The sequence below is a fragment of the Python bivittatus genome, unplaced genomic scaffold (assembly GCF_059951505.1).
Source record: "Python bivittatus isolate LINGU-HERP-01145 unplaced genomic scaffold, Pbiv_v1 ctg000790_np1212, whole genome shotgun sequence".
Classification (NCBI taxonomy): Eukaryota; Metazoa; Chordata; class Lepidosauria; order Squamata; family Pythonidae; genus Python; species Python bivittatus.
The window spans coordinates 6120120-6135263 of NW_028277110.1; the positions used below are offsets into that span (position 1 = coordinate 6120120).

General features: G+C 45.2%; 1 protein-coding gene across 1 annotated transcript; it reads right to left on the reverse strand.

The window, feature by feature from the left end:
• Nucleotides 1-6352: 6352 nt before the first annotated feature.
• Nucleotides 6353-11864, reverse strand: LOC103052545 (G protein-coupled receptor 83-like). The gene is made up of 4 exons (XM_007436258.2): nucleotides 11487-11864; nucleotides 10178-10303; nucleotides 9085-9218; nucleotides 6353-7692 (listed from the first exon to the last, which is right to left on the reverse strand). Exons 1-4 carry the CDS (start codon nucleotides 11862-11864, stop codon nucleotides 7068-7070), a joined length of 1263 nt encoding a protein of 420 aa, XP_007436320.1. The 3' UTR covers nucleotides 6353-7067.
• Between the last annotated feature and the right edge of the window lie 3280 nt (nucleotides 11865-15144).

The window sequence follows — 15144 nt, forward strand, 5'->3', positions numbered from 1 at the left end:
GTCTTTCTGATGCTGAACATTTTCTTTGTCCAGAACTGAAAATATTAAATCTCAAAGTTGAGTTAATGCAAGTAATTGCTTCAGAAATGGAAACAATATATAATAATAATAATAATAATAATAATAATAATTATTATTATTATTATTATTTATCGTTATTATTTTAAAACCACTTTGTTTCTTCAAAAAACACATTCTAAGTGTTTTTAACTGTTCTTAGCTTGCCTTGCTGTGTGATATGTTGTATGTATGGGAACCATTCTCATTTGAATCTGGTTAGACTTCTGGTGTGAATATCTACCGTCAGTTTTTCCATTGCTGCATATTCTTCAGTTTTAGTCTCCCAGTCCTGTGTGGACAGCAAGGTGTCTCTTTTCCAGTGTGGTGCCAGATTGACTCTTGCTACTGCCAGCATATATCTCAATGAACCGTGACTCCTTTCGTTCAAGTTCTCTGGGATCATACCTAATAAAAATATTGGTGGTTCAACTGAACCCTGGTAAGACAGAGTGGCTGTGGGTACGGGGAGCCTCAAGATCTAAGAGCTTATCATTCTGGTTCTAGGTGGGGTAGCACTACCCCAGACAGATCCGGTGCATAACCTGGGGGTCCTCCTAGACTCATGACTCCTGTTCAAAGAGCAGGTGGCAGTCGTAGCTAGGAAGGCCTTTGCGCAACTTCGTGTTGTGCGGCAGTTGCGCCCCTTCCTCAATTGGGAGGCCCTCTGTGCAGCTGGTCATGGCCTGGTCACCTCCCGTTTGGATTACTGCAATGCACTCTACATGGGGCTACCCTTGAAGAGTATCCGGAAGCTACAGCTGGTGCAGAATGCAGTGGTGCGGACAGTTTTGAATGCCCCTAGGAGGGCACATATAACACCGCTGTTACGCAAACTGCATTGGTTGCCAATTTGCTTCCGGGTGCAATTCAAGGTGTTGGTTATCACCTTTGAAGCCCTTCATGCCACAGGACCAGGTTATCTGAGGATCTGTCTCACCCCCCATTATATCTGCCCACCCCACTCGGTCTGGCAGAAGGGGCATATTGCGGACCTGCCAATCAAGGAATTTCAGCTGGCGGGGTCTAGGAAGAGGGCCTTTTCTGCCGTGGCCCCCGCCCTGTGGAACAGGTTGCCAGCTGAGGTGTGGGCTGCCCCCACTGTCCTGGTCCTCCGCAAAGGTGTAAAAACATGGCTATGGTGGATGGCCTGAGGGCCTGATGGGGGCTCGCATTGCTGGAACTGGCTCATGGGATGATTGATACCACTTCCCCCATCTTCTTGATTTGTATATTGCTTTTATAGATTTGTTATTTGTGTTTTAATCGGGGGGGGAGGGGATTTATATTTTTATTGTTTTTATTGGCTTGGTTTTTAATTGTAATGTATGGCACCTTTTATTTCCCAAGTTCCAATAAAGCCAAATAAAGAGACTTGAGACGAGGCTTCTTTAAGATAACAGATGTATATTGATCAAGACACAGCTGGGTGACTCCAATCAACACCCATTAGAAAGGAATGTTGAAGGAATCACACCTCACAAAGCAAACATCAGAGTTTTATAGACATCCATGAATGTATGCAGGTGATACATTCCCCTATATCCATACATGGGGTTTTGGGGATGGTCTAAGGAGGGGTTGAGGTGGTCCCTGAAAGTTGAATCGAAGTTTAACTTTTTTTCCTTCTTATCTATCCTTTGGAATCCCAAACCTTTCTCTCTGGACATCGGCCTAACACCAGCCTGGTATGGAATTAATTTATGGCTACAGGCCTCTGGCTAATTGCTTTTAAGGGAGAAGGGGTAGGAGAATGGTGTGCTCTTTATAAAGTAAGTTAACCCTTTAGAATAGAGTGCACTCTTACAGGTATAGTTATACATTATGTGAAACATATCTATATCTCTATAAAATATATATAGAATATAAAATTGTGTACTAAAATAATGCCCTTCAGTAAGCTGCCCAGAGTCACCCTCTGGGGGAGATGGGCGGCATATAAATTTAATAATAAAATAAAACAAATAAAAAAATAAACAAGTAAATAATTTATATTAAATCTGGTGAAACATGGAAGCAAAAACATCCAGGTTCAAAGCCCTGATTTTTTTATGAGGACAATTCTGTTCACCTGTTCTGCTAAAAGAGAATAACCAGTTCCTTCCAGGGCAATTTTCAGTTAGATAGTAAGAACCAGCCCAGGGATGTCAAGGAAGTTTAGCCTGGCTTTGCTTTTCTTAACCAGTGGACAATCAATAATTTCCATTAAATTCTTTGTATGCAGATAAAAAACTTCCTCAAGGTTTCTTTTGGGGAAAGTATGCATTTGCTCCAATGTATTCATTACTGAATTGCTTACTCTTCTACCTAAGAATAAAATTAAGAATATCCAAAGAGCAAGCTAACTCACAGCCTTTCTCCACCAACATCCCCGGGCAACCTCTTTTTTTCTCTGGGTCCCCAACATTGCCTTGGTTTCCTCCCCAGCCCATGCATGGTCCTTCCCTGTTCTTCCCCTGACCCCAGCGCCATCCAAGGGCAGCCTCATGGTGGGGCAGATCTTTTAGGCTTTGTCACCAGTAGTCTTGGGGGGAAGTCGGAAGCCATGAAGACTGGCCATCATGGGGAAGAGAGGAATCATGGCCGGGGAGGATCGACAATGGGGATAACAAATGACACACGAGAATGGTTTTCTGCTGATTCAAGGCTGGGAGCAGAGGGGTTTAACTAGCCCTTAGAAGAGTTAGTCTGCTACTGGAATGACATGTGGGAATGACCTTGGGAGACAGGGGGAAGAGCCACCGCCAGGGCAACAGTGGGATAAGAGGCCGCTGAGCCCGCAGAAGGAATGGGGGCCTGGCAAACATCTCAGAAGAGACCCTCCCTAGTTTCTTGGACTGTAAAGGCGAAGGGGGAGAGATGTACTTTCAGACTTGCTAGATTCAGTTAATGTAACGTTACAATAAAGTAGAGCTAGTTCTTCTGGGTGTGCTTCTTGTCTGGATTCCTTGCAAGGCTGACAGCTATAGAAGCAGCAAAAGGGTATGGAAATGACCAAAGTAGTGTGAAGCAGGGTCAGAGTTGGTTAGTACTTGAATGGGAGACCACTAGAAAATCCCAAGGCTGTAGGCTAGCCTGGGAAGTTAAAAAAACATCTAGGAAGATGGCAATGGCTACCAACTTATGGATGGTCACCAAGAAAACTATATGGCTTGTCCAAGGAGACACAAAGGTTGAAGATGACTTGAAGGGGACCATCCCAAGCTATCTGTGAATTCACAGATTTGATGCTGGACACAGCACACCGGATCTCATGTGTGAATTTCTTCCTTGTTTTATTAAGGCTGCAAGCAGCCTAAAGCAAAATGGGTTTCTACTTTTGCTTTGATCTAACATTTGTTTCTTCAGTTCTCTTACCTTTTTCTCTGAGAAGACCTAGGAAGTGGTGGTAAAGCCATAACACAATGAAGAGCAGCTTGAATTAGAAGCCCTGTAAACAGGGGTGTCCACAAGGTGTGGTCAAAAAATTCAAGATGGTGTGTGATGCTGCGATACTCATAAAAACCAGGTGCAACCTTGATTGCACCATCTTTGACCACACTCTGCAGACAACCCAAATTGTAAAAGTCAACCTCTCTAAGCATACTGAGGTGCTGTTTCCCTGCTGGCACCATGAAGCTTTCTGCTTCTGGTAACGTCTAGCTTGTTGGGTGGGTGGACTAGCGCATTGTGTTGCCACTTCTATGTCTAACTGTCCCTCTTCTTCCTACAGGGAGACAGAAAGGTTCATTTATTTCCTCCAGCAATTCATTTAATAGCCTCTCACCATAGTAACCCTACATGGAGTTACTTTAATGGTCTCAGCAGGAAAAACCCAGAAGACAACACAACACAATTCAACCAAAAACTGTCAATATAACACATGCCCAAGGTCTTCCCTTTCAATAAAATAGCCACAATCAACCAAATCAACAGCAAGGCTCGCTTACCATCCTGGCCTAAATGCCCAACAACCATGTCTTTAATGCCTTGCAAAAGGGCAATAGGGTCAGGCCCCTCAGGATCTCTGAGGAGGACCGTCTGTTTGGATAGATCTGTCCCTTGGAGGTCTCCTCTGGAGCCTGGCCTGGCCCACTTCAGGAGGCTTTTCCGGCTGCCCCAGAATAACAAATTTCCAGCGGTTCCGAAGGTTCCTAGTCCAGTTTGATCTGCCAGCCATCATTGCTCTTTCCTAAATTCAACAAACTCTAACAACCAAAGCTAGCTAGAATTCATCATGGGTGGCCAACCCTTACCTTGTTACATCTCCTTCCCAAAGTTCGTTCTTCTTCTCACAAGAAGACCTCTTCTTTCCACCTCTTTGCCAGCAGTGCAGCAGCTCTTTCCCTGCCTCCAACAGCAAATGTATTATCTCGTCCAGCGTTCCTCAATCTTAAAGTTGCTGTATGGACTTCAACTCCCAGAATTCCTAGCCAGCATGTTCAGTCCATCCTCAGGCTTCTACTTGCAGCTAAAAGGACCCCATGTCCATGGAGGGGGGGGGCTGTTTTCCAGAACAACCTCCCCCCAGTTCATGAAACCAGCAGGTGGGCTGGAACCACAACTTTCAGAATTCCCAGCCAGGCCACCAGCTATGCAAATATGGCCAAATTCCCACAACTGCAATCCTAGCACAGATCTTTCTAGGGCAACGGAGTTGAGGAAGCCATTTTAATACATATCTAGAGCCTTGATCAAGATTAATGGTAGTCCAAATGTTTTAGTGACCACATTAATAGATGTCTGAGACTGAATACAGTGAATATGATTAAAATTGGGCATCTGTTAAGAAAACAAAGGGAGTGCAAATTATTGCTTTATATGAAGCTGGAATCATTTTGTTGGAAGGGGAAGCAAAACAGCAGGTTCCGAAAGCTATCTTAAACGAGCTGCTTTTCTGGTGCAGCATCCGTCAATTATGTTTTGACTGATATTCATTTTAATTTATTTGAAAGCCCTATACAAATACAAGCCTTTAATGAATTTTAAAAGTCATGGTCAACCTAAAATATTGTCAGTTTCTTAAATAAGCACGTTAAAGCATCACTTTAACTGACTGCTAATCCTCCATCTTGGACAAGTTGTAGTAGTAGTAGTAGCAATAATAATAATAATAATAACAACAACAACAACAACAACAATAACAACAACTATTATTTATATGCCACCCAACACCCAGTGACTCTGGATTCAGAATGGGCACAGAGTCAGGGTTCCCGTACTAAATGCAATGCTGATAACCGAAAACCGAATGTGAAGATTAAAAACAAATTAGTCTTTTCTGCAAACTGAAGCAGAAGCAGCAAGCATAAGCAGAGTGTTTCTTAATCTGAAATGGCTTTATTGAGGAAAGGGTGCCAGCTTTAGTAGCAAAAGTCAGGGTCACAGTGCAACTTCTCTGAATGAAGTTTGTCCCATGAGGACAGCTCAGCTAGGATGATCCAAAGGGTTCTCTCCCAGTTTGGCTCAGGGTCAGAGGAATGTGGAAAAGAAAGCTTGCGGTGGTTGGTTGACACAATATTTCTGCAGACTGAAGTTCTGCGCCTCTTTCTCAGACCCTCTTTTGGCCACATCAGCGTGAAGGGCTTCTGCATCCTCAGCAATGAGGAGGTAACTAACGCAGCTGTTAAAGGGAGGGTCCGTCTCCCACCGCTGATCCCCACTCTGGCTTGATGAGCCTGTTCCAGTGCTGCCGAGGCTTCTCCATGCGCGCACTCTTGGCTCAGGAGGTGGGCACGTTCTGGTCCAGAAATATCCTTCTGACCCACAGCGTGGTGGTTCACCTTGCAGAACTAGGCTGTCTCGCCTGGGAGGGAGGTGCTCCACTTTCACAGCGCAGAGGGAGCAAGCTTCTAGTCCTTTGTATGGTGCTGGCACAGAGTTCCACTCTTTGGGAGGGAAGACCACCTCGTGTACTTTAGGGGCCTTCATTTTCCTTCCTCTGCAATCTTTAGTTCTACCCATGTCTCAGCTCTTGGGATTTGGGGAGCTCATGTCTTCAGCCATACAAGAAATGGCAGAAGGCATAGGAGTGGGATTTCCTTTGCTACATCTAAAATTTTGATTGGTGAGCATGTGGTCCCAGGGCAGGGTACGGTAAAATATTCAAGATGGCGGCCATGACAGCGTGATCAAAGCTCTGCCCATTTTTTGTGTGTATTGCACCTGTGATGCACATAAAGATCAGATGGAGCTTTGATTGCACCATCATGGCTGTCATCTTGAATTTTTGACCACACCCTGTGAACATCCCTGCTCTGTATCCTTTCTTGTGGCCCCCTTAGCTTTTCCAAAAGCACCACCAGATTTGAGTTACACAGTAGTTCCCATCATTTTGAGACTGAAATCATTGCTCAAAAACCCCCAAGTGGATGAAAAATCCCAGCCTTGCCTCTGTAAAGATACAGAGTTGCTTCCTTTTCCTCCTTCTCCTGCCACTGGGAGTTTGGCTAAAAATAATTAAGTGCATTCCCAGCATCAAGAGGCTACCTCTCCTTGCCTGAAAGTAAATTCTGTCCATGCTGAGACCTGTGAAACTACCCAGCTTGATTTAGAGGGGCATTATTTCAGTTGCAGATGGTGGTCAGATCGGCAGCCTTCCTCTAGGCAAAGCACAGTGAAAGCCTTCCTCTTCTTCTGCCCAATATTTATCTACGCTGCTTTTGTCTGCAGGTGATTTTCTGTAGAAATAATGACTCATTAAACACTTACAAGCAAGCCTGATGCTGATGGTCTAGGTTCGGATGTATTCACCAAGATCTTTGGGCTTCAGACTATGAAGGTATCAAAACTGATGTCAAGGCTCCAAAGTAAGCTTTTGGACTGTACTTTTTCCACCCAGGTGATCTCTCCGTCGCTCATGGAAAGCAGCAACCGAAAGCGATGTCCACCTCATGCAACACTGGTGTGAATAAGTTCTTGTCACAAAGCACAAGATCTGGGTTCTGAAAGGCCTGAACAGTAGCTGACCTGACTATGGAATTGTTGCTAAACCAGAGTAATGCTGGATCATTCTGCATTCAAGTCTCCTCTTAGCTGCCTGTTATGATGGGGTGGACAATGGAGATATCTGTCCGTGCAGAGTTTCTGTGAGAAGTCTCTCTCGTCTGCTGAGTGGTGGCATCTTGTTTGCAGGAGTAATTCTCATCCCAGGCATGCCTGAAGTGAGCCGATATGGACTGCAAGGCATGGTCCCTGGAAGCCTCCTTCCTGCAGCACACGCCCAGCAGGGCCTTGAGTTCTGAGCGGAAGCCTTCATTCAGCCAGCAGTAGATGAAGGGGTTGTAGCAGGCGCTACTCATTGCAAACCAATGGAACGCAAAGTAAAGGGCATTGTTGCTATGGATGGCTTGGCTGGACATGAGGATCAAGTAGCAATTCAAGGGGAACCAGCAGACGGCAAAAACCACCACGACTACCATCAACATCTTCAGGGTCATCTTCTTTTTCCGCTGATGGGCATAGTATTGCTCCATGGTCACATCGCCAATGGCGTTCCTCATCCAGAGTTTCTTGGCAACCATTGTGTAAGTGACAGAGATCACTGACAAAGGCAGAACGTACAGGAGTACAAAGGTGGTCAAATCCAGATACTTCCAGTAGAGGTCTGTCGGAGGAGGGAAGCTGGAAAGGCACACCATTCGGATTGTTCTATTTCTGGAACACAGAAGAGAAAACAATCGGCAGTGGAAGAAGGTGCACCTTGAAAGGTCCATTCCTGCACAGGAGTGGAGGTGATCAGTTCTTCTTTGTGTCTTTTCTCATTTTCTTTCTGCAGCCCATCTTTCATCAGCCCACCAGTTCAGACTAGTCAGACAAGACACTGAGAATAGATTTCAGACACAATTGGTAACACACTGGAAGGCAAGTATCCTGTTTGCAAGGATTTTGGCCAAAATTATTTGACGCAAGAAGTTAATAGAGACAAGAGCAATTTTTTAAAACAGAGATATTGGTATTTAGATACGACTATTTTTTAAATTGTCAGTCACACCTTATTTCAGTCAATGAGCCAAACAGTTAATTGTATTGCTTGATTTTTAATAGTTTTTACTGATTGTATCTCAGCCTGGAATCTGTCAGGATAAAATGGAGCTGTGCATGCTTTGCAGAATATTTGGAAGAAATGCTTTTGGACCCTGTATGAATGCAGCAGAAGCCTAGAAAAAAAGCTGCTGGCGAAAAAGTCTTTAATGACTGAATTCCTTAAAGCAGGGTCATCTTTCTTTCAAGTTTGCTCAGAAGCTTGCAAAAAGTCAGCTACTGTAGTAAATAGTGGAGGGGCAATTGCGTTCATTTCCAAATTATTTTGAAACATGCACATGCCAACTATGAAGCAATGATGTGTGTATAGTAATGCAGATTTTGCCTTTATTTTCCCATCCTTTAATATACATATCTTAACATTATTGGTTTTAATTTTGACTATTAAACCATTTCAAATAAATTTAAATATATAAATGTGTATATACAGATACTTTGTGTGTGTGTGTGTGTGTGTGTGCGCACGCCTTTGCATCAGTCTTGACTCTTGGTGAGTACCTGGGCTCATCCCTGCAATTTTCTTGGCAAGATTTTCTCACGTGGCTTGCCTCCTTCTGGGGGCTGAGAGAGAGGGACTGGCCCAGGGTCACCCACCCAGCTTCATGCCTAAAGCAGGACTAGAACTCGGAGTCCCCTGGTTTCTAGCCTGGTGCCTTAACCACTACCCCAAACTCTCTCTCATATATACATGCATACAGTCTAGGAAATACGAGTCACAACACAGAATCATACGTGCCACTTTGCATGACAGGCAAGAAGTGCCTGCGTGTCAGAAGGGCGTGTGTCAAAATCTGCACAGTGGCAAGCGCAGTGTCACTGTAAAAGCGTCTCCCCTTTAGAATCTGGACGTGCATCACATACAAAAGGGAGGGGCTTCGGTCCTGATGCTCAGCATGCCATTCTGCAGATTTTGACCCCTCCCCAGTTCCCTGTTCTACGAGTTCGTCATTTTCCTTTTCACCTTGTGGCAGCTTGGCGATCCTTGGTGATCTTGACCAATCTTACCCGTAAGGAAACCTCATGAGCTTCTGGTAGATGGCGTGGGGCAGAGAGAAGCAACTGGCCATCACCCATATTATCAAGATGCAGATCCCTCCTTTCACAACAGACATTCGGGGTTTCAAGGGATGCATTATAACCTGAAAAGAGTCAGAGTTAAGCAGGCTTTGAATCCTCCTCAAGCACCCAACTGGTCAAGAAGGTAGCACAAAAAGGGTGTATACAATTCATGGTTGTGTGTATGACTTTGACCTTTTTGACCTCCCTTTTGGCTGCCCCTGAGCTCTGATGGTCAAAGCTTCAGGGCCAGTTCATTTCAGCCTTGGTGAATTAGCTGCTTCTAATAATAATCAGCATCTCCTGATATCTGACATGAGATGTCTTCCCTTCCCCGGGCTTGTAAGCCGCATCATTTATTCCAGCTGCAGAACATGACATTCTCTTAGTGCAGAACTAAGCTGGAGTTTTGTACCAATAAAGAGGCAAGATCAGACAATATAATTCTGCATGGTCTAAGTTCAAGTCATTGCTTAGAAGTGGAATCACAAAAAAGTTGAAGAAAGTCATGTAATCTTAGCAATCCAAGGTCCTTCCTTCCTATGTCTTTTCTTCCTTCCTTCCTTCCTTCCCCTTCCCTCCTCCTTCTCCTTCTCCTTCTCCTTCTCCTTCTCCTTCTCCTTCTCCTTCTCCTTCTCCTTCTCCTTCTCCTTCTCCTTCTCCTTCTCCTTCTCCTCCCTCCCAATGGAAATGAATTAGAAATTTAGATATTTTAATGTTTTAGTTTAGCATAGAAGTTTTTTCACTTTTTGAGGGGAGGTTATTTTTTGTTTCTGTTCTGTTTTTTTTTTTTTTTAAGTAGTCTAATATAGTCCTTTCCTTTTTTTCTTTCCCTTATTTCTATATATATTTCTATATATTTGAGTATGTATCTATTCTAAGCCATATTGTTTTATTGTAAAATAGAAATATAGCTACATTATTATGCTGCTTAGTTTTTACATTATAGTTAATTTTTTAAAAGGGCATATTATTGTAAGGTTTTTTGAATAGAACAGAGATTTTTAAAATGGTTCCTGGAAGAGAATCCAGATTCCCTTACCTGGTGGCGGTCCAGAGCAATAGCGGCAAGGGTCAGTACGGACACGTGGACAGAGCAGTACTGGACAAAGCGACTAACGTGGCACATCAGTTTTCCAAAAATCCACGTGCTGCTGACAAATCGCACCTAGAAGAGAATGTTGGGCTGTGTACAGAGTCAGACCTAACACAGACTAACAGGGCTACTCCATTCCTCTCCTCCAATGGAATCGAGGCAGCGAACATGCGCCTGCCCTTGACGTTACAGAATCCTCACAACAGACTTATGGGGTAGGTGAGGCTGGGAGAGAGCGGCTGATCTAAAATCATCTGCTGGCTGAATTAGTTGGACTAGGCTAAAATGGATAGTTTGTAATACAACGGATTCTGAAAAACCCACCTATTGATTGATTGAATTATTGAACATGGATTGATCACATGCCACATGAATCGGACCATAATGAAGAATGCATTTGTTCCGGCAGAGTGTGCCACGTGAACAGAGCAAGTTGTTTTTTTGCACCTGGGTGTTGGGTGTGTGGAAAGCTCAAACGTTTAGAAGTAAATGCTCGTGACATGTTTAGGATACCATTTCAGCCTGCAGTGCACGGACAGGTCTATGCAGAGACCACCAGCCTTACTCAAGTCAACCGTGCCAGCGCTCAAAAGAAGGAACAAGAGGGCAACCCAAACTGTGGGGAAGTTTCTGGTCAGGGGGGTTGGAAGGAGAACTCCCCTGCGGGCAAATGTTTTGGCAATGGCTCCAGCATGGCGCTATGTTTGCAAAGAAGATGCCTGGAGCAGCCTTGCACAGCCTAGTGACCTCCAAGTGTGTAGGACTTTAAGCCCCATCATTCCCAGCAGGGAAACACACCTCAGCTTCAAGTTTGAAGGTCCTTCCCCCACTTCAAACTTTCTTTCTCATCCATTCCTCTCTGTTCTGTTAATGGTACATTTGGGAGTATAATGAGATGGGCTGGATCATGGACTCGAGCAAAACAAAACAAGATAAATCCAGAAGGAATTGAGCATCAACATTTTTCAAGCCATGTCTCAGGGCTACATCTTTTCAGATCTCATATAGAACTGAAAAGGAAGAACTCTGGCAAATGAAACAATTTCTCAGAGCTAACGCACTTTTTCCCAAGCTTTAAATCCTAGTGCCTTAGGTAAAAAGGAAGGAAGGACACCAAATCCTCTGCAGTTCTCCTAGACCTTTCTCTTGGGAATCCTGAGCCCCAGGGATTGGCCCATAGAACTGGTCTTACAGTAGAAGAATCTGCATTGGGCTCCCTCTTTAAGAAGTTAATTGTGGGACCAGGGTTGCTTACCAGTGTGAAGGGCGTGTTCAGGAGGGTGATCATGATATCGGCTACAGCCAAGTTGACAATAAAAAGGCTTGTTGCTGAATGCATCCTCTTGTTCTTGACCACCACATGGCATACCACAATGTTGCCAAAAAGCGAGATGCAAATAATGACCGAATAAGCCACAATCAGGAGAGCTTTCACCATCCGGCTTTGCGATTCCCCTTCGTAACGGGTGCCACTCTCAAAATCTCCCATGTGGTCCACATCCAGGTCCTCATGGAAGGAGGATCGATTGTGGAATGGAAAGAGGATGGACAAGAAGTTGGTGCCGTTGGGTTTCCCTGCCCAGCGGAATGATCTGGAGATGTATGGGGAAGATAGCCACATGTGCCTGTTCATGGCTGGGAGAATCCCAGCAGGAGAAGAATATGCAACAGAAAAGGAAAACTTCTGGAGTGATCTTCCCCTTCTTTCAACTTCACTCCTTTTAGCGCTCGCCCTTGTCTGAAACTATCCTCCAGTTTTTGCAACTGCAGGCTGGAAACGCGATTGTTCCTTTCCCCCAAGTACCTAGAGTTACCGTCTGCTTTTTTTCTTCCACTAGATTCACCTGCTTCCTGTCTCCCTGGAGTTCTTCGAAAATGTAGAGTTTGCTTTCAGTTCCTCCTGGCTGGTCACTTGCCCTGAGCAATTAAAGCCGTAAGTGAAGAAGGAAGGGCTCGGGAGCAAACAAGTTCTTTCCCAGGTTTTCTCCTTCCATGTCCTGCTCGGAAGCCAGAGTGAGCTGGAGGATAGAGGTCTTCTCTGCCTTAGGTATATTTGCAGGCTGTGCCAGATGTTATGCTAAGCAACACGATCAGTGGAGGATTCTTAGCAACTTCTTTCCAATGCCAGATACAAGGGGGGAAGAGAGAGAGAGAGAGAGATGCAAGGAAGCAGTTCCAGAGCCATCACTGGGAGCTGCTTATCCATCAATCTGGCAGGCAGACCTCCTTCAGGGGCTGGCTTCCCCTCCTCTCTTTTCCAGCGTTTGCATGCAAGCCTCCGGAGCTTGATGAGGTTTTCTTTGTGGTCTTTGTCCATGGCTTGGGGCACAGCAAGTCCCACCAGCATGAATGAAGTGCTGATAAACAGGTGGTGGCAGCAGAAATGCTCTAGCGGGGAAGGCTGGTACAAATAGGGAGGGGGGCTGCTCCCTTTAAGCACTTTAGCTGGTGTTTTGTTGGCAAGGGTCTTGCAGGTTGCCTTAGGGTCCACCAGGCAGGGATTTCCTCCCTTCCTACAAAGAATTTGGGAATCAGGCAGAAATTAATCCAAGACCACTCCATAAATCCCATTATTCTACATCTGGGTCATAGCTTTGATCCAGCTTCTTCAAAAGCCAGAATCTACCCTCCAAAGAACTGGCTTCAGCTAAAAGCCTTTGCTTAAATCTCTGAGCCAAGGAAACTTGCCAGAAACTCTGCCAAGCTTTATCCTCCAGAAGAGGCAACAGGAGTTAAGGAGTCATGTGATCACCAGCCTCCTGGTTTTATCCCCTATAAGCTGTTGCTTTATGAGACAAGCAACAGATGGATCCTTGGAAGGTACCATGTGCACGTTCCTTCTTGCTGGAGATGGTCCAGGGTGCTGGGAAGTGTTTACAGTGATGGGAAACAGAGGTGGGTTCTTTTGCCGTGTCTTGACCCATCAAGAGTCATTCTGGTGAAAGTGCTGCTCTCCTGAAGTAGCTGTTAGACTACAAAGTGAGGTGGAAGCACAACATCCAGAAAACCAATGCAGAGGAGCAGGGAAGCTGCCTGCATTTATACACGTGCACCTGGGGGTTCTGGAATGATGGGACTCATCCAGACAGCTGCCATCATGTGCTTTCCTCCTGTCCTTGATTTGGCAGGAATGTCCGGCCACGTAAATTGCAACGCTGGTGCCCTTGCAGTTGTTAATGAAGGATGGTTTCAGGGCGGTAGCTGGTGGATTCCCTGCCATCCTTTCCCTTCACGCTCAAGGTCACCACCGGTGAGAAAACAAACCCACCACCAATCAGTCTCTTGAACGTGTGGCAGAGCGGGGGTGGGAGTTGTGTTTGTTTTTCTCCGTAGGATTGTCAGACTCCTTTGAGAGTGATCATCCTACAGAGGAGAACCAAAAACACAAGTGCAAACCTGAAGAAAGACATAGTCTTTTGGAGCCTTAAAGAGGCAACTGGCTGAGTTCCCAACAGATCCTGCTCCTGGTGAGCCCCTGGAAGGAGGAAAAGAGGGATTCCCCACCCCATCTTAGCTCCGCTCTTCCCAGTTTGAAGGCTCTTGGCCAGACTGGACCTGATGCTGTCTTGCAGCAGTTTAGCAACATGGGGGTCTGCAAGCTCTGGCAAAAGCTCTACCCCATGTGCGTACATGTGTGTCTGTATGCTGCTATGACCCATGTGCCAAAGGGGTGGGAGTTTGCATCATGCCGGCATGACATTGCCCTCGTCCTGCTGTTCCCCTCCCCGTCCTGACCCTCCCTCTGGATGCAGCTGCTTGGCTTTGCGCTCCCTGCATTCTTGAATTTTGACTGCACTTGTGGGGGCCATTCAGTCTCCTGTGCGCTGACGAGAGGAGCATCAGACTTCCTCAGGATGGGCCACATAAGGGAGGTGAGAGGGATTCAAAAGCCTTCGTCTGCACTTCAGAGAAATGCTGACTTCTCCACCATCTGCACTCTACCCACCTTTTAGTTCAATCTTGCCCAATCTGGTACTCGAAAGCTATCTTGGACTACACTGCTCACCATCCTCAGTTATGGGAACTGTAGTCAAACACATCTAGCAGGACTGTGTTGGGGAAGGCTACATTCAAGTACCCTCCTCCCAAATGTTAGAGTTGGAAGGGGCCCTTGAGGAGGCCTCTGAATTAGCTATCTGGGCTGCAGAACCTGGGCAACTCCTGGAAAGTAGCAAAGAGTTAGAACGTGGGGTACCGCTTTGCTCCCCTTTAGCGGTCACCCAGAGTTTGGAAGCCTTGGTGCAATCCAACCCCTGCTCAGTGTGGAAATCCAAAGTATTGTAGAAATCCAAGTCCAACCTCTCTCTAACCGATGGCTGTTCAGCTTCTATTGAACACATCCAGGGAAGGGAACACACCACTTCCTGGTTGGTGGTTCTACTTTCAGCTGCTCTTACCACGAGGAGGTTTTCCTAGCATTCAGCCATAATCTGCCTTCCTGTAATAGAAGACCATTATTCTGCATCCTGAATTGTGACAGAGGAGGGAACAGGACTAAACCTTCTCCTTTAAAATAACCTTTTAGTTATTCAATTGCTATTATATTTCCCCTTCTACTCACCTTGTTTCAAGACTTAAAATAGGGTCTAAAATGCGATGCCCTGAACTGACCCTGTATTCAGATTGCAGCCAAGGTGGCTGATCAGTACAAACTACTGTAGAATAACTGTTTCCTGGAATATCCAAGCTGGACTCCTATGCAACTTAAAATTGTATTCATCTTTTTTGTAGCTACTTCATACAGCTGACTTAAACTCAGCTTGGGATCAAATACTGTTCTAAGATACATTTTACATAAATTATTTCCATGCTAGAGATTGCCCAACCTATATCAATGCCTTAGATTTATTTTTCCTAAATAAAGAATTTTGCATTTGCCTTCATTAAATTTCAGTTTAATATTCCCGCCCCAC

Bases quoted from the DNA above. Each gene is read 5' to 3' on its own strand.
- LOC103052545 (XM_007436258.2), bottom strand. From the start codon at position 11,864: ATGAACAGGCACATGTGGCTATCTTCCCCATACATCTCCAGATCATTC. The intron at 9,219-10,177 runs GTAAGGGAATCT...GACTCTTTTCAG, and splicing joins TTGCTCTGGACCGCCACCAG to GTTATAATGCATCCCTTGAA. The intron at 7,693-9,084 runs GTAAGATTGGTC...TCTGTGTTCCAG, and splicing joins CTCATGAGGTTTCCTTACGG to AAATAGAACAATCCGAATGG.